Source organism: Neopelma chrysocephalum, unplaced genomic scaffold, assembly GCF_003984885.1.
Source record: "Neopelma chrysocephalum unplaced genomic scaffold, ASM398488v2 Primary Assembly neopelma1_24, whole genome shotgun sequence".
Taxonomy (NCBI): domain Eukaryota; kingdom Metazoa; phylum Chordata; class Aves; order Passeriformes; family Pipridae; genus Neopelma; species Neopelma chrysocephalum.
In genome coordinates this window covers 18,110,193-18,134,028 of record NW_020897693.1, presented here as the reverse complement: position 1 = coordinate 18,134,028, position 23,836 = coordinate 18,110,193, and the positions used below count along the sequence as shown (strand labels likewise).

Sequence of the window (23,836 nt, the reverse complement as noted above, 5' to 3'; positions counted from 1 at the left end):
CAGTGGAAGTTCCCCCAGTACACAATGCTTTTGGTATTCAAATGACAGTGTCTGGAACACTGACTATTTCCAAGCACAGTCCTTTAGATGCTTACTGATTTTCTGATGGCTAGGTATTTGCATGGGTTTTACAGTCTTGTGTGTGTTTAAGACAGTAATGTGATGGGAATGCAATAAAAAAGGAAGAAGATAAAGCCTCCCTGGCTGAGAATGTGCATATACAAGGTGATGGGAAGGATGATATTGGGCACACGCATTGTGCCAGCTCTTCCCTTTATCTAAGGGGTTGTTCTCTCACTCTGACTCTGTCTCTGGCTTAGCAGTTGAATGGGGAGATAAGTGGAAGTAGGATAAAAACAGCATGGCTGAGCAGCATAGGATTGGTGGATGGATCAGCTGGCAGAAGACATGGCAGGCAAGAGGCGATTCCTTGGCAAATCTGTTTTTCATTTAAGGCAGATTAGACCAGGCTTTGGGGTAAAGGGGAAAAGACTTCCCCCTGTCCCAAAATACTAAGATGAGAGGGAAAGGAAGATTTGTTGACAGGGTGTAATTCTACAGCATAAGCAGGGATAGTTTCTAAATATGAGAACCAGTTCAAACTGGTTTAACAGAAACTTCATGCACCAAAAACCTCTAGCGAGGACATTAGAATAAGAGCAATGCATCCTCTCTGGCAGCTCCTGTCTGCTCAGCTGTGGAGCCACATGGTCCACGCAACGACCCCATAGCTCCCCAAAGCATCTGCCTCTCTTGTTCATTGTGTCACAAATGCCACTCCATCTCTAATATAGATTTGCAGCTGCCTCCAAGGCAAAGAAGGGTTGTGCAATGAAGCTTGAAAGACACAGCTACCAGCTTCCAAATTTGATGACAGTCTACAAAAGAACTGTTTGGGCTTGCTTGGATTTTAATGAAGACTTTACTGCCTGAAATCCTCTGATTACAGGAAAAAAAAATCTCTTATTTCTTTCAAAACATAGTGTGTACATTGGGAGCAGTAGAAGTCAGCAAAAAAATCTGGGAAACTTATTCAGAAGATAAAGAGCACTCACAAATAGATAAAAGCACCCACATGTTTGTTTTTTTCAAAGTCTCATTGAAAAGTTTTGGGGGCTGGACTGATGACCCCAGTATCTGGGGTAACCCATACAAAACCAAGGGAAAGCAGACCCAGGGCACTGAGGACCCACAAGAGGTTTGGGAGACCTTAGGTCCATTCTCTGTTCTTTTGAAGGTTGTACCAGCTCCCCCCTGTCTTGCAGGTGATTATGATGTTTTGAGAACCTGTGGAGTATGGGAATATGGACAATAACATTATCATAGACGGGGAAGAAGGGAACAGGACCTCACATTTAATGGAGCTCATAGAGGCCCACATCTCACAACTGAGCGCCAACTTCAGCAGTGCACAATGTCCCTGCTGGTTTTACATTACAGTGTCCAAAGCAAACCCAGTCGGATATTAAGATATTGCTGCCCCCTCTTGTGGACATCTCAAAGGAGCCAGCAAACCACCCTGGGCAGCTAGTCTGGCTGAACAATACCCCATACTGAATAAAAAATGCAGCAGTGCAGCCTGCAGCTGCTGGTGGAGGCAGGAGGCAGGCAGAAGAGCTCTGAGCTCCAGGCCCCTGGGGGTGCAGCTGGGGGAGGGAAGGGCTCCCATGATGCCTATGTGAGAGGGACACTATAGTTTAATTTAAAGAATAGTTTCTGACTGCTGGAGTCCCAGCAGCTCAAATTTCTGGGCCAATATTTTGCTTCAGCTGGTCACAAGTATTTTTTAACAATCCTGAAGCAGCTGTCATGTGGGTCAGGTATATCAGGGCAGAGAACAAAGACACAGACACTTTTGCATGCACTGAGACTTGTGAAAAAATTCCCTTCTTCTTACTGGAGTGCCTGGTTGGCTCCAGCTGGACTCCTGGCCTCTGCATCTCCTGTCATCATTTTGTATATCCTCTCATGTAGGCTGGTTCTGGGCAAATTAGCAAAGATAGTAATTAAACACTGGGTCTGGCCCCTGCAAAATCTTCTAGAGCTGTTACGGGAACCGATGGTTAGTCTCAAAACTTCTGACACAGTTGGAGATGAGGACATCTTGGAGAGGAAACCACTGAATGAGGGCCACAGAAACTGTCACACCTGAGGTGGCACCTTGCCCAGGAAATACTTACTGGTCAAGCTTCCTTGCAGAAAGGTTCTTCCATGCCCTGTTACATACTGCAGAAGAGATCAGAGTTGCTAGAATTTCTAGAGCTGACTATTTCTCTGTGACTATAAGCTATTACAGTAACATTATAGTTCTGTACTTGATGAACAAGGGAGAATATTTCCAATTTCTCCATTTCTTCAGGGAGAAAAAGGGAAAAAAAAGAGTTTCTGGAAGGTTTCACAGGTTATTTCTCACACAGGCACTACTTTAGTGAGCAGCATTTGCTACCACGCCCTGGACTAGCCATGGTACTTCAAATCCACATCTGCTCTATTTAGGAGCTCCAAGCACACTGCAGTAGGAGCTTGCCACAGTGAGGCCATTGCTTGTCAGGTCAGGACAGCTACTGTGTTTATTTGCAGAGCCATTGTGCCACAGGGAAGCCAGAGACACTCAATACTTAGCTGTGAGCTGATGCTTCCTGCATCCCAGCCACACAAATGTGAGGTCCCCTCCAGCCTCCTGGGATTATCTCAGCCAAAAGCTCAGTGAAGTCCTTTTTCCTGACAGTCAGAGCAAGGTGGGTAAAAAGCTTTGCTGGTCAGGAAGGTCCTTTTGCAGAGATGGAGATCACCAACAGGTCAGACTGGACACTTGTGGAGGGGCAGTAGGTTCTGCTCGGTAGGGCAGCATGGAGGGCAGCAGCTCTCGGGGTCTGGCAGGAGCCTGGCTCTGCAAGGCATGCAAACAACCCCCTGGAAAACACTAACCTTCGTGGGGAAGGCATTGCCTGCACGCACTGCAAGGACAAGGGGCAGCTTCAGATCTTGGAGCCTCCTGCACTGCAGAGCAGTTGTGGGGGGACACACTGGCAAGCTCTGTACCAGGAGGAACAGCTCTACCCCAAACCATCCAACAGCTTCACACAACTGTGTTTTCCTGGCCACAGCTGAGGATTAGAAGATCCTGACAGAGGATCAACATAGAGGATGTGCTCCCCATCTGGCATAGTCAGCAGAATGGGGCAACTCAGCTTTCACTCAACAGTGTTCCTGCTTAGTGGGCAGTGAGGCAGCCACCCTTGACCACTGGTCTTTGAGGAGTGGGATTCTCATTTTGCAGAAAGTTTCAAACTCTGGGCTCCCGTTCCTGTCCAAAAAACAAACACATTTTCCGGAGCTGTGATTTCCCAGGGAGCAGAAGCCCTTGCGTCAGGCAGGGAGTATGGGGGTTGAAGACAGGTGGGACTTAGGGGGTGCAGGCCCACAAGCTGCAAAGGCAAAGGCTCAGGCTGGACCTGCAGCCTCCAGCAGGACTGTGTCCAACACCAGGGGACACAAAGGTGTGCTGTAAGTGAAAGAGACGGCCAAGCACATACCCGCCTCTCTCTGGAGAGTCAAGAGAAGCAGCCATGGTTTCAGGCAGCACTCCCAGGCCAGGCTCCCTCTGGGAGCAGTGACCCCATCGGCTAAGCTGAGCTGTGCTCAGCAGAGCTGCTCCTGGGGCAGCACTTCAGGGGACATGGGGGATAATGTCTGTGCTTATGTGTAGAAATAGCTGGAGACGGCTGGACAGGAGACCTGCGTAGAGTGGGTGGTCATGACAGAGCAAAGTCCACAGCCCAGAGCAGAGTGCACGGAGAAAGCACTCCTGTTGTGCTTGGAGGCTCAGCCAGTGCTGCCAGGTCAGTGATGCAGGGCAGGTCTGCCTGGTTCCCTACGTACCCACTGCCGATTAGCCAGTTAGATTTAGCTGACTTTACACTGCAGTGCCTGAGCGATCACCAGCCTGGAGACACAGCTAGAGCAACTCCTGTTTGAAAAATAGTGTCTGCTTTTGGTTTCAGACCCAAAGCCCAAACCAGTCTGACCAGCTGGAAGCCAGTTTCAGGTTACACCCTGCCTTGCTCTCTGGGTGACTTAGTGGGTAATGATCTCGCTCCCAACACACCTCATGCAGTAGTTGCCTCTCCAGATATCCACATATGTTGCATCCCGCACTCCCAGCCCTCCCCAAGCCATGGGACTGCTGCTCCTGCAGCTCTCCCCTGAGATACCACAGTCAGGGCAGATGAAAGGGTGGGAGATAAGCAGGCATGGGAACGGTACCTTCCCCCTCTGCAGGTCATTGCTCCTCAGACACCACTCCCAAGCCAGATAAAACAAACAATTCCTTTTTATTATCAGAGTGAATACACACACAAAAAAATAAATCAAGACACTAGGTTTATTGCATAGGCCATGATAGGCTGTGGGAAAAACAAAAAGATGGAAGAAATGGTATGAGACAGATCATGAAAAGCCATGGAGGAATCTAACCAGCCCCAGGGACACTCAGGCAGATGCCCATCACAGGAAGAGGCATGCAGTCAGATTGCCAGCAGGCTCTGGACAGTGGTTTCTTTACTTCCAGCCCAGGCATCAGCCCAAGGAGGCAGCTCTCCTGGCACTGCACTTGAGAGGACCTGAGTCATGTCTTAAGCTGGGCATGGCTTCACCAGAGCCTTCCAGAGCCATTTTGCCCTCAGCCCTGAACCAGTCCAAGCACTGGAACTAAAGTCTGTACATAGATTTATGCTTCTTTCACACACACACACACACACACACACACACACACACACACACACACACACGTACACATATGCACCATTTTCCTCTCTCTTCACAGCAGTTTTCCAAGAGCAGCAGGCACTGGAAGTTTGGGGACTGGTGCTGACCCCATATCCACCAAAGCACATCAGGCACTTCACAAATAGCTACTTCTGCCCCAACAGAAGTCCTCAGCTTACTGAGGTACAAACCTGGACCACAGAGATGCAGCAGTACAGAACTAGGAAGCATCTCATTGCAAAGGGACTATGGGGGAACACAATACCTTGCCAAAGCAGGGATTTGGTATGCTGCCCTGGGGCCAGGGATGACCTCTGGACCTCCCAGGGTCAGGCTTATCTTGCACAGGGAGGGACAAGCCAGCAGGAACAAGGAAGCCTGCAGAGATTAGCTGGTGGTATCCAGTCCACTCCTGTGCTCTGGGAGGTGCCAGGGACTCAGGTCAGGCTTTGTGCTGGGAGAAACACACAGTAAAATCAAAGCTGAGGCAAAGTTTTAACTGCGAGGCAGCTGGGTCCTTCCACCCTCCCCTCATCATCAGCAGGAAACGTAGGGACATTTACTTTCCTTTCATGTGAGAATAAATAGGTATTTTCTCAATGTGTCTGGGTTCAGACTGAACACTGGAAAAGCAACCAGGGCAACTCACAGAGAAAATGGTGGACATGTAGTATACACAGGAGGCTGAAACACAACAGCCAGGTAGAAAAAAGTCTAGGTATGCTTTTCTGTTAAAAAGCAAAGTCTAGTGATTAAAGCAGGTATTTCTGTTTCCATCCATCTTGAAAACAGGAACCACTGCAGAGTGTCACAGAACTATGCAGGTCTGGATGGTTATGTGACTCCCACAGACCTCAAGAGACTCACCATGGCCAGGAAGACTGCTGTGAGGCAGGGCCATCTTGCAGAGGACTGGGAGAAAGGGAGGAAAGTACAAGGTTGGCTGGAAGAAAGTGGCACTGCAAACAGATTGCTGGCTCTGGTGAGCTTGCACCATTCACCAACATAAACGCTACACAGATCCAGTCCCAGGGTCTTTCAGGAAGTTGAGCAGAATAGTGCTCCAGGTCTAAGCAGAAAGAAAGATGTAATTCAGAGTTTCACTGGATTGTTTGAGGTTAGAAGGGATGGATATCAGAGAGCATCAGAATGCTCCCAGATCCTCACATTCCAGAGCAGCCATTTAGCCAAGACAATCACAAATACTAGTACTGTCAAATCATGGCTAGATCTTGGCCTGATGCTACAAATGTCTTCACAGAGAAAAAGTCCTTCAGGCACAGGCCCATGCATAAAAACAGAACTCCTGAAGTTCCGGGGAGTACCCCAGTGTTGAGCTGGAGAGAGACAGGCTGTAAGTCAGACTGGTTTGGTGGCACTGCTGTAAAACAGATGCTCAGTGTCCTCTGTGGTGGAGAGGGTTGAGTTGGTAGCAGTGGCAGGCTGACGGCGACGGCTGTTCTTCTTCTTTTTCTTCAAGAAGAAGTAGCCAATGATGACCAGGACCACCATGATGCAGATCCCGAGGAGTACGGCAATCACTACCTCAAAGGCACCTGCAGGGATACATGAACACGTTAGGAGGGATGCTCTGATGCGGCAGGAGTGGTCAGGAGGAAGGAAGCACAAAAACCGCTGCTGAAATTGTGCTGGCCAAAAGAAGAGTTGGGCAACAGCTAGCATGACAGCAGGGTGGTCACTGGACAACTAGGAAAGGAGAAAGATGGCAACCACATGGCATAAAGGTATGGCCAAGGCTCAGCCAGCCTGTCTCTCCCAAATGATGGTTCCCAGCGTTTCCCAGATGCACCACGCCCTCTAAAGGCTGTTCCCAGACTTGGCCATTTGACACCTGCAGAAATAACAAGTTCTTCTGCAATGCTGGCCTTGTGTCATACCTCAGCAGGCCACCAAAGGGTGGTCACAGAAGGCACCTCCGGTTAGGACAATGCTGAGGAAGTGAGCTATGGTGGATAGGTTGAATGTTTGGGGAAGCGCTTGTAGCACTGGTGTGAGCACTTGTTCTTCTCCAGCCAAACAAACTCCTGCATTATCAGTGGAGACAGTCAAACATGATGCATTGCAGAGATGGTGTAAATCTGAAGATTAAATCAATCTCTAGGATTGAAGAATAAAGGTGTATAATTTCAGGAGTTTTCTACTGAAGAAAAAGGCCTACAGCTCTGCAGTAAAAGGACACCAACCTTCATGTGATATTTTTTAAGGAACTTGTATTTTAATAGCCGTGGACTTTTTTAGTGTTGTAGAGAGGGTGTACAGGGTTGCCACATTTCCCCACATTCTAGCACCCAACGTTATTGCCATATCTGCTTGAGCCTTCTTTCTTGCAGAAGTTAGTAGTCCTTATGTGAACTTAGGAAGAATTTTACTTGCCATTTTTTGATGTTGAACAGTGGAGCATTCATGCATGTTGATGGAAAGAAAATCAGGACCCTCTATATGAGCTACTGTCACAGACACAGGTGACACTGTTGCACTTTTCAGGACAGGGAAAAGCAATAAGCAAGATCTGTAAGAAAAACTGTTACTCACTTAAGATAGCAGTTTGGGACTCAAATGATTCCCATCTTCGGCCAATGACATCTGCTTCTGAATTGGGAACACAGAGGGAGAAAAAAAGGTTGGCAACAAGGGATAATACAGGTTTCTGATGACTATATTTCCAGTGCTCTGAAGCGACTGAATGCATACAGCATCCCTTCTTGACAACCATGGTACTGAGCTCTGAGGGCAGGCTATGAGGCACAGTGTAGCTGAGGGTGGCAGAAAATCAGAAAATCAGCAAGTTTGTCTCTAACAGATACAGTTTGGCAGAATTCCTCCTGTTAGCCTCCACAGCAACACACACAAAGCTCTACAGAGTAAACCTTTCCCTTGTTTATTTAAAACTGCAGCCTAGTATATGTCATTGAGGATTTTCATAATTTCTCCCCTCTCACTTGAGATCTGGAGCCAAGCTAGAAGGTTAGATTACCTTTGTCTCTTTTTCAACATCAGTACCCAAAATGCAACCCGTAATTTCTCAGAGCTGGAAAGCATTGCAGAAACATGCTGTAGATACACCATTCCCCATAAGCCATTGGTCACTGTGGGTCATGGCCAGGGTTTGAGAGCAGAGCTGCTTTGACTGAAAGCTCCCAAGGCACCACCTCTTTGGGACCACAGAACTTAATCTGAAGGATTTTCAGTTTGATTAGAAAAACTCTAGCCCTCGCTATATATGCTTACTTGTGATGCCTGAACATGATTTCATGCACTCTTCCTCTTCTTTGAAGTTGTTGTTGTTGCCACCACAGCCTCCATAGGTGAAGGGGTCACATTTCTCCGAGAATGGGTTATAGTACCAGCGGGGGATGCTCTCGCTGCACTGTCCAGTATCAGGCAAATCCACACAGTGACCTGGCAAAGCAAGGGAGAGGTGTTTTAGCATGCTTTCAACAAAACAGCACAAGCACTACGGCAGAGGAAAACTATAGCCAGAACAGCGGCTTTCAAGTCCCCACTGCCCAGTTGCCAGCTGCTCGAATTGGCATTGTCAAGACGAGCAGCCACCTGCCCATAAACCCAACTAGCAAGGAGGAAAAAGGAACATTAGAGCATGCAGTTATGCAAAACCCTGGATTCAATCCCCTGTGGAAATGACCTGTCCTCCTTGGGAGGCAGAAGGGAACATGAAGAGCGTGGACACACAGAAACCACAGATTGGCTCAGGTCTCCTCTAGAAGCAAGCTCTATTTCAGTTGACTTGGAATATACTCTTTTAGCCCAGTAATAGGTCCACAGTCTACACTAGTACAAACAAGGCAAAGGTATGGGATTGAACACAGGCATTGTTGTGTCCCTCATACTGCTTTGGTTTGCACTACTTCCAAAAAGCTGCTGTAGCGTTTTGTAGAGTCCATGTACTGTGCCCAGCAGGCAACATGCATGAGACCTGCTTGGGTGGAAAAAGTTTAGGCAGGACAGTGAAAGCTTGCTCTCAACAGCTGTCCTCAAGGCCAGGGAACAGGACCTTGCTCATTTTTAATACAAAGACTACCCAGATGCTACATCTGGTTTTGGATTTATACAGGGAAGCAGTTTTACCATGAAGCAACAGACTGAAGAAAAAACCAAAAGCTGGTAGAGGTTCAGCCTATGTGCTCTGGACTGTACATACCTTGCTTATGTGTGACATTGATTTTCTGCAGTCTATTGAACTCACGAGCATCTGTGAAGGAAACATTCCATGTTAAAACTTCTTTCAGCAGTTGAAAAGAAATGTCTCCATCCATGTAGACATGGGCAAATGGGTCTTTCCTGCACATTCCTTTGCTATCACAAGCCAGGGAAAGTGAGATATCATTTGATGTTCTTAAATATCTCAAAGCTATGAGAGCAACATGGGAAAAATAATATGTAATAAAGAGAAACTATTCCCAATTTCCATTCCACAAATACAGAGACATAACTAAGGAAAATGAAGGCTGCTTTCTTGCTTTTGTTTTCCATTGAGAAGTATGGGAAAACTGCTATCACTCCAGGTTTTAAGAAGTACAAAAGAGCACTAATGTAGAATATGAGAAGGGCAAAAGAGATGAATTGCAGGCTTGCAGCCTAAAAAGGTAGCAAAACATTCATATACAGGAAAGAGATTATGGCAATTCTGTCACAAGAGGGGAGGAAGGATGGAGGGAGTGAGGAGAGAGTGTGGACTTAGGCACTTAGGCATCTCACCACTATGCATTTACATTAGCATAACATGAGGACGTTAAGGGGACTGTGTCACTGGACAGACTGGGAGAAATCATGGTTTCCTTTCCCACTTCTCAACTCTATGAGAGCAGATAAGGTCACTCAGTGAGAAAAATACTGGAAGGGGAGGGAAGAACAGGCTCTGAAGTCTTACAGACAGGTGCAGAGAAGACAGTCAAAGAGTATTTAAGAGGCAGAAAACATACAGAAGGAAGGTCATCTTTTGCAGTCAGTAGAGATACAGGAGATGGCAGAACCTGCAAATATAATCCTGCAGAAAGAGATAATGCAGTATCAGGAGATAAAAGCAGAAGACACCAAAAAGCATTGATTTAGCACCTGTAACTTACATTGCAGTCATCCCTGGGCAGATACTACAAAGTACTTACATTGTTCACAGTACATCTCATCCGATCCATCAGCACAGTCAAGAGTTTCATCACACTCCAGATAGGCATCAATGCAGCAGCCATCCTTGCATCTGAAGAATGGGGCCTGACAGTTCCCATTGCATACTGCATCAGAAACAGTTCAGATAGCTCATTAAAACTGATTGTTTCTCCCTGCCACACAGATGCTTTATGAAGAACTTAAAAGCTGCTGAGAGGGTTGGCAAACAAGAAAGAAGGCAGATTGGTAAAGGTCTCTTCTCAGTGCTACCCTAGACTCAAAAAAAAAAAAAAAAAAAAAAAGATTCCTGATTATAAATGAAACATTGCTCTGGGAAAGCCATGCTTCATCTCAGGAAAGAAGTACACAGACAGTGGAAGCAAGAAAGAGCTACTCAGGAAGAATATGGAGACATTGTTGAAGCATGGGGGATTAAATTAGGAAAGCCAAACCAAAACCTACACACTGGACTGTGAGAGCTTCAAACCCCTTTGCTCCAGAGGTACTCCCAAGTGCTGAGTACTGTACCCAGTTCTGAGCTCCCCAGTGCACAAAAGACATTGGCATAATAGCGTGAATACAGTAGAGACTCAGCAAGGGCCTGCGGCACAGGACCCAGCATGAGGTTATGGAGAACACAGAGGTTACGGAGAGGACAGACTCGTTTCGGAGGAGCAGTAATAGGATGAGCAGCAACAGACAGGAGTTGCAACAAGAAAAGCAATTCAGTGTAAGGGTAAAACATTTTAATGAGGGTCAAACACTGGCACAGTTTGACCAGAGAAAGTGTAAAATCTCCTTCAACTGGATGACTACAGTCCTGAGCAACATAATGTGACTCAAAGCTGGTAGATTTTGAGTAGTGGACTGGACCCGATGACCTCCATAGGTAATTCCAACCTGAATTATCCTATGACATGAAAGTAAAAGGCTTACTAAAGAAACTAGTCTCCAGTGCCTCACTTTCCACACCGACTGAGTCCTAATCAAGAGCCACAGGAATGGACATGAGACACGGAGCCCAAGCTCACAGCAGGATTACACCGTGGTACAGGAGACTCACCTGGCTGTTGTCGCCCACCAACAGAACCTGAAGAGACAAGGGGAAAAAATAAAATAAATTTACCACTACATCATTTTGTCAGCTCAATATCAGCATTATATTGCCTTCATATGTCATCTAAGGAATGCATATTTTCTGGAAGGAAGCCCTGGATGGGTTAGGGAGGTGAAATACAGATGCTACCCACCCAGGGACCCCAGATTGGCAGGCCTGGAAGAGAACAGGAGAACTTCCCACCACTAGCTAGACCATTTCCAAATGGTCTTTCTTTTCCAAGACTTTTGCCTCCTCCTTAAGCTGTTCACTACAAAGGGCCTGTTTATTTGAGGCAGCAATATATGGTTCTCAGAACTTGGCCAAGAGGGTACTAAGGAGGGAGATTAATTTCATTTGGGGAGTGAAGCACTTCTGGCCCCCCACAGCACAATGCTGCCCTCTGAATTTAGGTTTCAGATGACACAAAGGTTTGGTGAGGGCTTTTGCAGGCAGAGGCATACCAGGGACACTATCCAGTGGAGCAGTGCTTCAGGAGCTGGGTCAGATATGTTGGCAGCATAAGAAAAGGACTGCCCATCCATAATTAGCCCAGTCTCCTCAGCTTACTGGGCTCTAACTAGCCATCAGCCAAGAAGCTTCAATACCTGTCCACAAGGTCATCCCAATCCTAAGAGAAAGAGGGGGCTGGATTTTCAGAGAAGACTCACCTCTAACATTCTTGCAGGCGAGTGTACACTCCTCTTCCCGTAAGTAGTTATTCTTGTTGGGCTTGCAGCCACCAAAAATGAACTCCTCACACTGCTGAAGGCTTGGGTTGTAAAACCAGCGTGGAAAAGATCCTCGACACCAACCCACCTTCTTTGGGGTCAAACAATGCTCTATCAAGAAAGTTAACATAAAAGGCTCTGGTTAGACAAGTCCTTTGGAAGACTTTCTCCTTTGTATATGTGAAGGCAAAGGAAGTCCTCCAAAGGACTTGTCTGAAAGAGTTGTAAAATCTTGAGCAGCATGGAGAAGTAGAGTAGGGAATCACAGAATGCATTTTTTAATATGAAAGGCAGGGTCACAAAACCAAAACAGAAGGTGCCATATCCATAAAACAAAAGGAGCTGCTTCTCCACAAAGCACATAGTTAAGCTGTGAAACTCCTTGTTTCAGGATGTTGCTGCTGTGCAAATATTACATGAAGTCAAAAAGGGATTAATCCATGGTTATTAAACAAACAGACACCATCTTCTGCTTAAAAAAATATTCCAGCTGCAAAATCCTTGGGGATTAGTCAAGCATAGTAGGGATATACAGATCACATGTCATGTTCTTGTACTCCTTCCAAAGTATCAACTGCTGGACACTGTTGAATGCAGTGTACTGGAGTTTGGTCAGACCATTAGTATCACTTGATGTGATTGTTCTTACACTTTTATGGTACCTGTGGTAAGAGGAGAAATCCCCTGCTTAGCTACTAGTCAACCATTTGTCCACAAACTCCTTGCTCCTAATGCACTTGTAGTGCTGAACATTTTTATCATTAAACAAGGCCATTAAAGGAAAAAACATAGAAATAAAGCCAGGGACACTCGGAATGTCTTACAAACGGCTCTACCTACCCTGTGACCCAAGGGATTTCACAGCAAAATCACAGAGTCAACAAGACCCTTCAGGTTCTCCTGTTTTACCCCCTCAGTTGCACCCAGGCTTCAGACCCTCTGGTGTCACCCAGCAGAGGGCAAGGACAGGCGGAGCGGGTGGGGTTATTGCAGGCCACTTCTGCTGCAGCAGTATGTGAAAACCCTAAACCAGACCACTATGAATGTGGAGACCTTTCACTACTGGTCCAGGATTTTACTGGAAAAAGCTGGCATTCAAGTCCAGCCTCTTAGTTGTGCTCTTCTTCCATCTACCCCTCTGAGAAGAGCACCAGTAATGCCAGAGCAGCACCCAGGCTTAAGGACTCCAGCTAGACCTCTGTGGGCTCAGGCTCACCTTCCGTCTGTTCAGAGTTCAGGACCATGATGGTGATGTTGGTGAAGTCTTGCTGTTGTGCAGTGTCTGTGACAGTAAGCTGGAAGACGTAAGTCCCCACCTGCAGGTTGGAGATTTCTACCTGGTCTTCTTCGTGCTTCTGAGAATGCAAAAGAAAGGCTTATGCACAAGAAAGTACCTCTAATGAAGGAGTGAGTGAAGCCATGCAAGGCCCATGTTCCTGCATTAAGGAGAAAGGAGCTTGGATGGAAACCTTCAAGCAGATGTCTGGCATGAAAAATGTCTCAGTGCTACACAATCCCCTCAAAATCATGGGCTGGTACCCAGCTGGAATAGCAGAGAGAACAAGTACCGCAGCATAATTAGATATTTTATATTTTGGGTCATTGTGAAAGCACAAGGGGAAAAAAACCTCTTTGGAGAGGACTGAAATACCTGTAGTTTTTATTTTCCTTTTTAAAACATAAAAGCTATTAGTATATAGGGAATAAGGTAGGTGTATTTAATTATTTTGTCAGAATAGAAAGCTACAATATTATTGACACAAACTTTTCCCCTATATTTACCTAGAAAATTGCACCTTCACTTCCATGCTATCTCTGTTTTTTGTTACATTTCAAAGGAACACAGCCTCGTCATACACTATTTTAATGTAGTATTAGGGGACTCTTCCCCCTCTCCCCCACGATGCTTTGGTTGGGTTAGGGCAAAGGGAAAAGGAAAGGAGCACTTACTGATTTCCACAGATCCCTTAGCACTCTAGAGCTTGTCACTGCTGATGTTCAAAATCAGCTGTGGGCCTGATGTACTCATTTGCTAATTCTTCCAAAAGGTGCCACAAGAACTCCATATCAGCTTCAAGGCTTTCCAAAGCATTTTGCAGAAGTTTAACAGAAATAATTAGCTCTTCTAAAGCCACAATTCACTTCTAACATCTATCAAATAGGCAGTGTTCACACCCCAGAGATCTTGGATCCGGACAGGAGACATGACTTTTGCTCCAGCTCAGATAAAACAGGAGGAAGAACCTATGCTCTAAAGAGAGAGACAAAGTCCAGGAAAAGCCCTAGGAGAACAGAAGCAGAGTCTGAGACTGGATTATTCAGAAACAGAGGAGGAGATGCATCACAGTGGACAGAGCAAAACTAACTGCAGGCCCCTCACTGAACTACAGGATCTTGGGACCAGAGGCAGCTTTTGCACCAAAGCTGCTGCCTCTCAGCTGCTACCACCCAAGCAGACCAGGTGTTGTTCAGGGAGGTTTGAGACAGCATTCTGTGCTCCCTGTTGCTCAGGGAGCCTGAGACCTGATAGGCCAAGAAATGCCACTTCCAAGTAGTGTGCAAGAGTGTAGGGGCAACCACAAGGAGTGCTCCATAGCTTTTGGGAACAGGCTCGTTGGTGGACTGGCTTGAAGAAGGAAGGACAAGGTAACATCTAAGTCAGGGCTGTGACCACCCAACCTAGTGCAGACCACAGGTGACACTGAGCAAACTGCTTACTTCCAGCAGCTCCCTACCTTTATCTCCACTGAAGGGTTGCCAAGGATCAGTTTCCATTCATAGCTGACTATCCCTCGGTCATCCGTGCTCTCTGTGCCTCTCAGCATCACTGGCTCCCCTGGCTGTACCCTCATGTCCTTGACAGCACGGGCTATTGGAGGATGGTCATCTGCAGAAGAAATGTAGAACAAGGAATGGGTAAGAGGTTGAAAGGTCCAGTCCTTGTGTCCATTACAGGAAGACAAGGGAGGGGCATTCTTCCAGGCTAAATCAATACAGACTTCTACTGCTGAAAGGAAAACACTTTTATACAGCTGTACTCCTTGCAGCCTGAGCGAGCAACAGGCAATCAGTACTGTTAATACTGCACTCACTAATTTAGTAACTGCACAACCCATGCTGGCAGTGTCTTTGAGTCAGTTGGCTCCCTGGCCACTTCTGTCCACAGGAACCACCATAAGAGGGTCACCCTGTGGGTACAGCCATTGTGCTTCTGACTGTTGAACCACATCCTCGCAAACCAGCACAGAGCAATTCCCACCCTTCACTTAGGGAGATGGCCTGATGCTGAAGAAGCGGAACTGACTCTCATCATTCCTACTACCATCCCTAAGGACCACATTAGTGTATTTAGCTAGAGCTACACACTGTGGGACTTGGATGGGAAACATCCCTCCTCCAGCTCATCTTCCACCTCACTCTGATATGCATGCCTTTAAAACAGCATAAAAATGCCATTCATGGGGTTGTTATTTTTGTACCATCTCATGGACTAGCTTACCAGCGACCACCACAACCTATTAAACATTTTTCCAGACTGTAAGTGCAAGAGATGCAAATTGATCCCTGCCTGTGCCAGCAAGAACAGCCTATACAATAACACCATTGAGCTTGACTCATAACTCCTTTTGGCCTGAATGTCTCTGATCACAGGCTTAGTACATAGCTCAGCCCATAAAACTCCACCTGGTAGCGCCTGTACCAAGTCCAAGACTCAATGTTCCAGTTCAACCTGAGTCTTTTGTAAAGGCACTGACCATCATTTATAAGCTAGATATAAATCACTCTGCCATTACACTGTTATATCAACTGTGATTGAGAAGGGAAATAGTGTTCAAACGCCTTAGAAAATTACTCCATTAGCTGATTATTTTCACTGTTGCAGACTTGCTCCTAATTTCCTGTTTGAGTGCATTTAGATTCAGATCCCAGCTGCTGGCTCTTACTGGAGTTTACTGAAGGGACATTTAATATAAAGCATATATATGAATAAACTTGACATTCAAAACAAGCTACTTAATTCTTTTGTCACTAAATGCAGTAGGGTAGAGGGCTTTGCAAGAAGTATTCCAGAGCAGTTACCACAAACCCACCCAGAATCTTCTATCTTCTGCTATCTTTTGCCAAATGAAGACATACTCATTCTATTCCGGTCTTGCTGCCACCAAAAAAATCTCAGGGGAAGCAAATCTGTTTACACATCCAAGCACTGCACTCAGCCTGTCTGGCTGTGGAAGGAGGGCACTTGTGTGCCAGTCCCCCGGGGCTCCCCATGCAGTCTACTCCCAGCTGCAGCCCTGCAGTCTGGTTTTATCTTTTCCCTTTTCATGTAAGTATTGGGTGGAAACAATATGGAATCAAGCTCATATTGTTGAGCTTGATCCATCCACCAAAACAGGCAGAGGAGACCAAGCTGGACTGAAAAAGGTCAGGAAGACGACACAAGCAGAGATGCCCACCCTGGTATCCTCTCACCTTTGGGTGAGCCACAGCTCCCTACCACTCCTTCCTCAGGGCTGTGTGCCAGAGTGATGGGTCCTGTCTCAGTCAAGCACAAAGACTACTGAAAGACATCGAGCAGGGACAAGAGTGCCTGGCATCTCTTGGTTTTGAGCAGGGCCAGTAGGACAGATCAATGGAATTTTGCCTTATTTTTAAGTGGTCTTGCTACGAGAACATTCATAAGCAAAAGCGATGACTGGAGCTGGCAATACCTTCCAAACCAAACAGCCCCACAAACACCTTGTAGTACACAGCACTGCGAGCTCAGGAAAGGGGAGACATTCCTGCCAGGCAAATGATGCCAGGAGCCTGCTAGGAGAAAGGCAGCCTACTCCCTCCCACTCTCCTGCCAGGGTAAGCCCAGTAGGTGGGTGCAATTGCACAAAGCCACTTTTCAACAACACAGAGGCTGATCATTAACTCATGACTCCAAATCATATTTTTCCTTACATTTTTAAGCACATACACTTTAAACAAAAAATTGCAGGCCAAGCGGTTACTTTGCGTTGTGAATAGCACAGTGAAGTAAAAGCTCAGTTCTGATCAATGGTCAGCAATTTCTCCAGATTCCATCACTGATTAGCCAAATTTCCTTACTCTCCCTACCTCCAGAAAAATAGTCAAGAGTATTTCCTTATCTGTGGTGACTGACAAGGAGGAACGCTCACTTGAAATTAAGGACTTCTTTTTCAATTCTATCCCTTTTCTCCTTAGGACATCTAAAAGCTCAGTGACTGAAGTATTTCTGCCACACTGACTATATGAAGCATTCCATGGCAAATGGCTGTTGTCCACCTCAGATTCAGAAACAAGTGCTTACTGAGCCAGAGCAAGTATCAACAAACTGCTTGTGGAAGGGAGATTCTCCATTCAGTTTGTTTTGCTCTGAAAGTCTGTTGGAAAAATGAAAGTTACCTTTGCTATAATGCTCTTTTGACTATGGAAAGTTTCTGCTGTAAAACTCTGTAATTAATGGGGAGGTTAAAGCTTTATGATGCTGTTCTGTGGTGTGCTCCTTACTGTGAAGCATGTGCTGTTGGAGTCACATCATTAAGTGACACCTTCTGCTTCCATTTATAGAATGCATCAGAAGGGGAAATCCAAAATGCTTAAAAAATTTTTTTATTATTCACAGTGTATTCATGCCTCAGTCTCTGATTTTTGCTTTTTTAAAAATTTCATCTAGTTTAAAGGCTTATGGAGTCAGTGATTTGTCTGGCTTCATCTCTAGTGAGTGAACTTGAACCAATGTTGAATGGGGAACAGGAATTTAAGAGATAATAAATTCCGACAAGGGCTGCAAAAGTAAGCATCTAGGTGGGGGGAGAGACCCCACTAGGGACCTTGCTATCCAAACCTGCAGGCACCAGTGAAATCCCACAGCAGAAAGCACTTGCAAAGCTTCCAGTTTGGGGTTTCTCTTTTGGAGCTTGGATATTAGCTCTTGCCCTCAATATACCAACCCACAGAAAACCAGATTTCCTCCATTCCAGGGCTCATGCAGATACACCCTGAGTAGCTGAGACTACAAAGCAATGCTTAAAAATACCTGAGAATAATTTGAGGTTGTCACTAGAAAGAGCTAGAAAGCTTTCTCGTGGTGACTGAGGGGCTCTTACAGCCCCCTGCTGATTGCCTTTGCAGAAGCAGTTTGCAAACGAGACAAGTGTGGCTTGCGCTGGGAACACTGAGGCACTGAGAAGGGAAAGATTTCACTGGAGACAAAAGCCACTGATCAGGCCAAGACAGAGACAGGAGCAGAAATGAGGCCACCTAAATTCCAGCATCCAAAGACACGCAGCCTCAGAGATTTCAAGTGACAGAAGCCAGCTGAACCCGCCTGCTGCAAAAGCAGGTGGGCAGCAGTGTGGCTCTTCCCACAAATGCTAAAGCTCTGCTCTTGCATTGCTTTCAAGGAAGTCATTCAAAAGCAAACAGCTTTCTCACCCATCGACACTAGAAAACTCTCCACTTCAATAAGCAAAATGAGGGATGACACTCCTGCCACAGTGTTAATTTGACTGAGGAAGGAGAGAGAGAGAAGGAACAAGGCAATGCAACATAGTGCCTGGAGAAAGAGAAATATAGGCTCTTTTCCTAGGGCTTCATCCTGGCTGGGCAGCAAAAACAGTTATGATAAAGCCATACAGTTCTCCAACAACTCATGCAGAGCCAAGCAGCTCTCAGCATGAGTTCCCAGATGTGTCTGTAGTGGTTTGTAAGAGGTGCACAAGGCAGGTCAACTTAACCTCTCTAAAACAACGCAGTACGACTGAACAGATTATATTTTCAGAATAATGTAAGTTGCTGGTACCACCAGGTCCCCTCCATCCTTCCTCAGGGTGTGGGAAACTAGTCGTATTTGCTTTAGCACAAGTCTGTGCCATTTTAGTAAAGATGGGTTTGTTCCTCCAGTCTCTTTAGACTGGAGCTCCAGTGACAGGACATGATGTAGCCACTTCAGTAAATGCTGCCTGACAAACAGAGCAAGTGGAGGGGAAGCTGCTCATCACCCACTCTGAGCAGGGAGCTGGACCATATGGTCTTCCAGGGCCCTCCCAGTACATGTTATCCTCTGAATCTGTGGTGTGGGTACCAAATGTGCAACTCCCCCTCTCCTGGTCTGAGCTGAGTGCTGGAGGATGAGCAGCTGGCTCAGGGCTGGGGATCATTCAAGGGTAGAACTGTCTAAGTCAAGCTGGGATCCCACCACTGCTCATTTTAGTTGCACTGTGCCCACAGAATGGAAACCAGTGTGGGACCAAACACTTGAGGAGGGATGAGCTTCAGACTTGGGGAGCATTCTTTTTTTGAACGCATTACCAAAGTTTTAGCTTGAAAACCTCTCTCCGCAGTGAGGCAGAAGTAAACACAACCTGAAGCCTGCGGTTCCCCAGCACTTCCCATCTCCCACTCACAAGTCCTGAATTCAAGAGGAGAGTGTTACCGAGCATTTCACAACCACCGCAAAGGTTCAGTTCAAAAAATGGACAAAGGTTCAAGGAGGTTATTTTCCAGTTTCACATCCAAAGCTGGTTTGCCTAGACCAGAATAAGATGAGGCTAGTCACTTAAACACTGGGCTCCATTATTACCAATAAAGTGTATGGTGAGCCTGCCCCTCCCGAATGAGCCAGGCAGAAAACTCGCACCAAAGTTCAGCCAGGGAATCATTTAAGATCGTTTTAACAATAACATCAGAGACTTCAGGCTGTACATTAGCTAGAAGAGGCAAGAGACAGTGCCAAGCTGTAGTCACCAGCTTATAAAGAACTCAGAAGCTCTTCTTCTCCAAAATACTGAAAATACACTCAGATGATGTGCAAAAACCAGATTTCAGCTGTATTTATTATTGCCTGTACCCACAGGTTTTTCTAAAGTCATAACAGCATAAGAATGGCCACAGTGGGTTAGAGCATGGGTACCCCATCCCTGTGTTCAGTTGCCAACAGTCTTGCTGTGGATGCTTGAGCAAGAACAGTGCAAGTATATACACTAATTTCCCCATAGCACTCTCCCAGCTTTCAGCTACTTTTATCAGGCTTCAGAAACACTCCAAGACTAAACTTGCCCATTCAGCAGCCCCCCAACTGTGCACTCTCTTTCAAGTGTTACCTAGTCTCCTCCAGAACATATATAAACCTCTTAATTCAAGGGGTCTGCTCCCTGCAGTAGTAGTGTGGGTCTTGCAACATGTGACTTTTTTGTTTAATGTCACCCGCTGGGATCACTAAATGGATATTCACTATTCACAAGAAAAAACATGCTTTTAATCCTCATTATTGCACACGATGTCTGAAGATTGCCACAGGCAAAGGCTCCTAGGACACCTGACAAGCAGCACATATAGGGAAGGAATGAATGATAAAGCAGCAAATAAATCTCCTGCAGACACTCAGAGCCAGTCTCAGGAGGTTGACAGTAACCTGGGCTCCTAAGCAGCCATGAAACTTCACACTGATACAGCACAACAGCAAGAAAATTACACAGTTTTGTCTCCAGTTCTGGGCCAAGATTTTTCACCTGTAAACATCTGGGAGAAAAACCTCACATGCCAAAAACAGCTTCCTTAACCCTTGTTTCACCTTACCTCTTCAGGCATTCTCAAAAGGTCAGAAGCAAAAATGCTTTAGAGCTTCCTTATGCTGCCAGGTGGATACACTCAGTGCCCGAAGCCTCCTTCATCCTGCCTCCTGTACCTGCCCTGTTGTGCTCTTCCCCTTTCCCCCTCAGTGACAGCTAGGCATCCACCTTCCTGCTCAGACAAGCCCATTCCTTCTGCATGCACCCAATTCCAGCATCATGGCTGGAGGGGCTTGGGGCTTTGTTTGGGTTTTTTTTTGTTTGTATCTGAACCAAAATGGAGATCTGCATTCTTAAGTGTCTCATCAGCTGCTGTGGGGAGGAGGGTCCAGATGATTTAACCCTTGTTATTATTTTCTATTTCTCCAGTAAAATAACTCCATCTCGTTCCCTGCCACCCTCCGATGTCATTCAAGGTGATTCAGCATCGGTCAAAGACAATGCCTAAAAATTTCAGGAGAGAAAGGAAATGTGTTTCCTATCAAAGCACAGCGTGAACACTGCAACTGATCCAAATACACAAGACACTGCCCAGCGTCTGTCCCTACAGCTGGAGACCTGCCTGGCACCTGCCAAGAGTTGAACAGGGGTGTAGAAGAGACTGAGCCCTTCCTACACCTGCAGCGGTATCATGGCGCAAGCCCCACGTGAGCAAGGAGGGGCATGCCCGCCTCGGCAGGCAGAGTAACCCGAACTGCATTTCTGGCATATTTTTCACTTCTCACTGATAAGTCCTCCTAGGTCTACCTGCTCCACCACAACCATCCCAGCATCTGCGAAAGGAGCGTTAGGGTTTGCAAGGCAGCACTAGCCTATTGGTGGCTGGGATGCTGCAGCTTGGTGCTGTACCTTGGCAAACACAGGTGCTGTACGTTGGCTGGTCGCACAGGGAGGTCAGTGACCCAGGGACACTCTAAAGACTCGCACCCATGCAATGCCAAGCCCTGGGACCAGCCAAAGGAGGGGGGTTTGCAGTCTCCTTGTATGAGCACTGGTCCACAGAGATGAAAAGACTGAATTGCTCAACAGTACATTGTATTTTAATCTAATCTTGTGAAATCAGGATGTTCTGGAGATGATGCATTCCCCTTTCCTCCTACAATGAAGCATACAGGAGTTCAGACAGCTGCTAGCATGCCACCTCCAGTCCTGGTGATGTGGCCTTCAGTTCCTCCCTAACTGCAGCTCCTACAAAAAGGATTTTGGGCCTGAGATGGAGGTGCAAGTGAACTACTGCAACAGTGAGACACATTTTCCAGAAGGTCCTAAAATCCAGTGGGAAGCCACCAGTAGGGACAGAGGACAGGAGGGCCACTTCCTCCACATTGCTGTTCAAACCAGAAACACCCAAGGGCTGCTCCAGAGAAGTCATGCCCTGCTCTGAAACCCCCACACCGCTACTCAGGGTGGATGAAGCAGACAGTATGGGTTTGGTGCCATTTTCCATCTCCAGCACCCAGAAGGCTCACAGGTTGGCACATCCCAGCAGAAGATCAAAGACCTATTCAGCTCACATCATCGAGCCCAAGCCCTTGCACCCACCTGGATGCTCCCCTTGTCATCTTCACAGATCCTTTCCTTCCCTCAGGGGGGCTGGGAGGGGGTGGGAGAAGGATTACCGGTACAGATATCCCCTAACAGCCCTGCCCAGGCTTCAACAAATAATAAACTGGTTATGGTTGCCAAAGACCCAGCCGGGCTAGAAACATCTTGGCCTCATTAGGCTTCAGCCAAAACATGGAAGGAGGCAAAAGGAGGACTGCTGTGTTTTCAGTGTTTCTGAACACACTGCAATTCTTTGGGGACAGCAGAGTGTGTGGCAAGTGGCCAGCTTCCAATTAGTTTGTTTTCCACCTGGTTCTCTGAGTCCTGGTGCAATCTTTCAGAGCAGGGAAACGGACTGGGGAAGAGAAACCCACCTCCAAAGGGGAAATTTTAAGCAACCTCTCCCAGCTGCTCCTCTCTCTCCCCCAGCAGCAGGGACCAGCCCCAACAAGCAGAGCATACTGAGACACCTCACCACCCAGAGTGCTGTTAAAGGTAAGTGGATTGCGTCCTGCCTCTAGCCCCTGAGCAATTAAGAGATTAATACAGCCCTTTAAAACCCAGTGATGTGTAGATTTTCAGAGGATTTCACTTTCCAACCTCAAAGACAACGGGGAGGGAGAAGAAAAACAATACCTTTTTCTACATTGCCAAGTAGTAAAACCTCAGACTGTGTCTGGTAATCACACTCCACCCGTTTCGAATAGGTTAAAGAATTATTCCCTCTCCATTTACTAATAGGTAAACTGAGGCACGGATTTTAAATGAGTATCAAGATTGGGGAAAACGTTTGTGGCAGAGAAACATACAGAAACACCATCTTTAGCATCACTTTATCCTGGCTGTTTGGCAGCACTGCTGCACAAATGATGGCTGGAGGAGCTGGCACCAGTGACCATTAATGCTCTTCCAGACCCACTTTGCAGGAATCCCTAATGGGCACCTTACCACTGGATCCGCGATTCTGCATTGCCAGGTAGGAATCATACACGTCCTTCTTCAAGAAGTTGAGAAAGCCGATCTTCCTGGCAAATCTGCAGACGAAAGCCTGCTCATAGAGGCAGTTGAGGAGAAAGCAGCCCCGGATGTGGTCTTCCTCCGTGCTCGAGCCTTGCTCCACGAGAGCCAGGTTACAAGCGGGGTCCTTACAGCAAGCTCTCATGCAGTCCCTGCTCCGATGGACCATGGGGGACGATAGGAAGGTGGCTCCATTCTGGACAGAGGCATCTGTATCCAGCACCCAATCTGGCAGTCCTGCCGTAAAGTCCTCCAGGCACATTTCACCGAAGGGTCTTTCCTTCTGCCCTTCGCCGAAATCCAGCGCCAGCACGAAGCACATCCACGATACAAACCATGGACCCGGTCTCCCTCTGGCCATCTTGGCGCCCCAATTCCCACTGTCTTGAGACCTTAATCCTTTCCTAAAGGAAGGGAGAAGACAGATGAAGATAAGAGGGACGGTGTTCAAGTGTGTGTCACCCCGGGGCGAGAGGGGAGCCGAGCATGGCTGAGGCCGCGCTCTGGATTCCAGCTCGCCCCTGGGGTAGCCAGCGTGTCCCCCGACCCTGCAACTCATCCCCAGGCACGTGCTGTCAGCCCCCCACCTGGGCGGTCTCCGGTGAAACTGATCCTGAGAGGGGGCGTCCCCCTCGTCCCGTTGCGCCTTCACCCCCCAGGTGTGCCTCCCGTTGCGCCCAGCGGAGACAAAGGCACGGCGAGCGCAGGAAGTGAAAACCAACTCCCTTAGAGGAAAAAAAAAAAAAATCAAGTCACTCCCCTGCGTGATGAATTGCGTAAGAGGAAGGGGAGGAGAGACAAGCTGATACCATCTTCTCGCCTGCTGGAGGAGAGCCCTGTGGGGTTCATTAGCTCCCGCCGGTGCAAGGGCACCCACTCCAGATGAGCACCTCCCTAGCTGGATGCGTGCTGCATCCCCGCGCTAAGAATGCTTCAAAGGAACTGAAAGCCGG

The 23,836-nt window shown here is 47.0% G+C and overlaps 1 protein-coding gene across 2 annotated transcripts; it reads right to left on the bottom strand.

Annotated features, from left to right (window-relative positions):
• Positions 1-4,366: 4,366 nt before the first annotated feature.
• On the bottom strand, positions 4,367-23,599 carry SPINT1 (serine peptidase inhibitor, Kunitz type 1). 2 transcript variants are annotated; one of them, XM_027706243.1, is made up of 11 exons: positions 23,471-23,599; positions 22,815-23,287; positions 14,475-14,626; positions 12,956-13,094; positions 11,680-11,850; positions 10,976-11,002; positions 9,912-10,037; positions 8,948-8,998; positions 8,017-8,187; positions 7,321-7,377; positions 4,367-6,323 (listed from the first exon to the last, which is right to left on the bottom strand). In XM_027706243.1, the coding sequence occupies exons 2-11, from the start codon at positions 23,242-23,244 to the stop codon at positions 6,127-6,129; spliced, it is 1,521 nt and encodes a 506-aa protein (XP_027562044.1). In that variant the 5' UTR covers positions 23,245-23,287; positions 23,471-23,599; the 3' UTR covers positions 4,367-6,126. The 2 variants fall into 2 exon arrangements, with proteins under 2 accessions (XP_027562044.1, XP_027562034.1); XM_027706233.1 differs by having other exon boundaries at positions 12,956-13,091; positions 23,471-23,579.
• Positions 23,600-23,836: the final 237 nt, after the last annotated feature.

Bases quoted from the DNA above. Each gene is read 5' to 3' on its own strand.
- SPINT1 (XM_027706243.1), bottom strand. From the start codon at position 23,244: ATGGCCAGAGGGAGACCGGGTCCATGGTTTGTATCGTGGATGTGCTTC. The intron at 13,095-14,474 runs GTAGGGAGCTGC...TTGCATTCTCAG, and splicing joins ACCCTTCAGTGGAGATAAAG to AAGCACGAAGAAGACCAGGT. The intron at 11,851-12,955 runs GTGAGCCTGAGC...CTTTCTTGATAG, and splicing joins GAACTCTGAACAGACGGAAG to AGCATTGTTTGACCCCAAAG.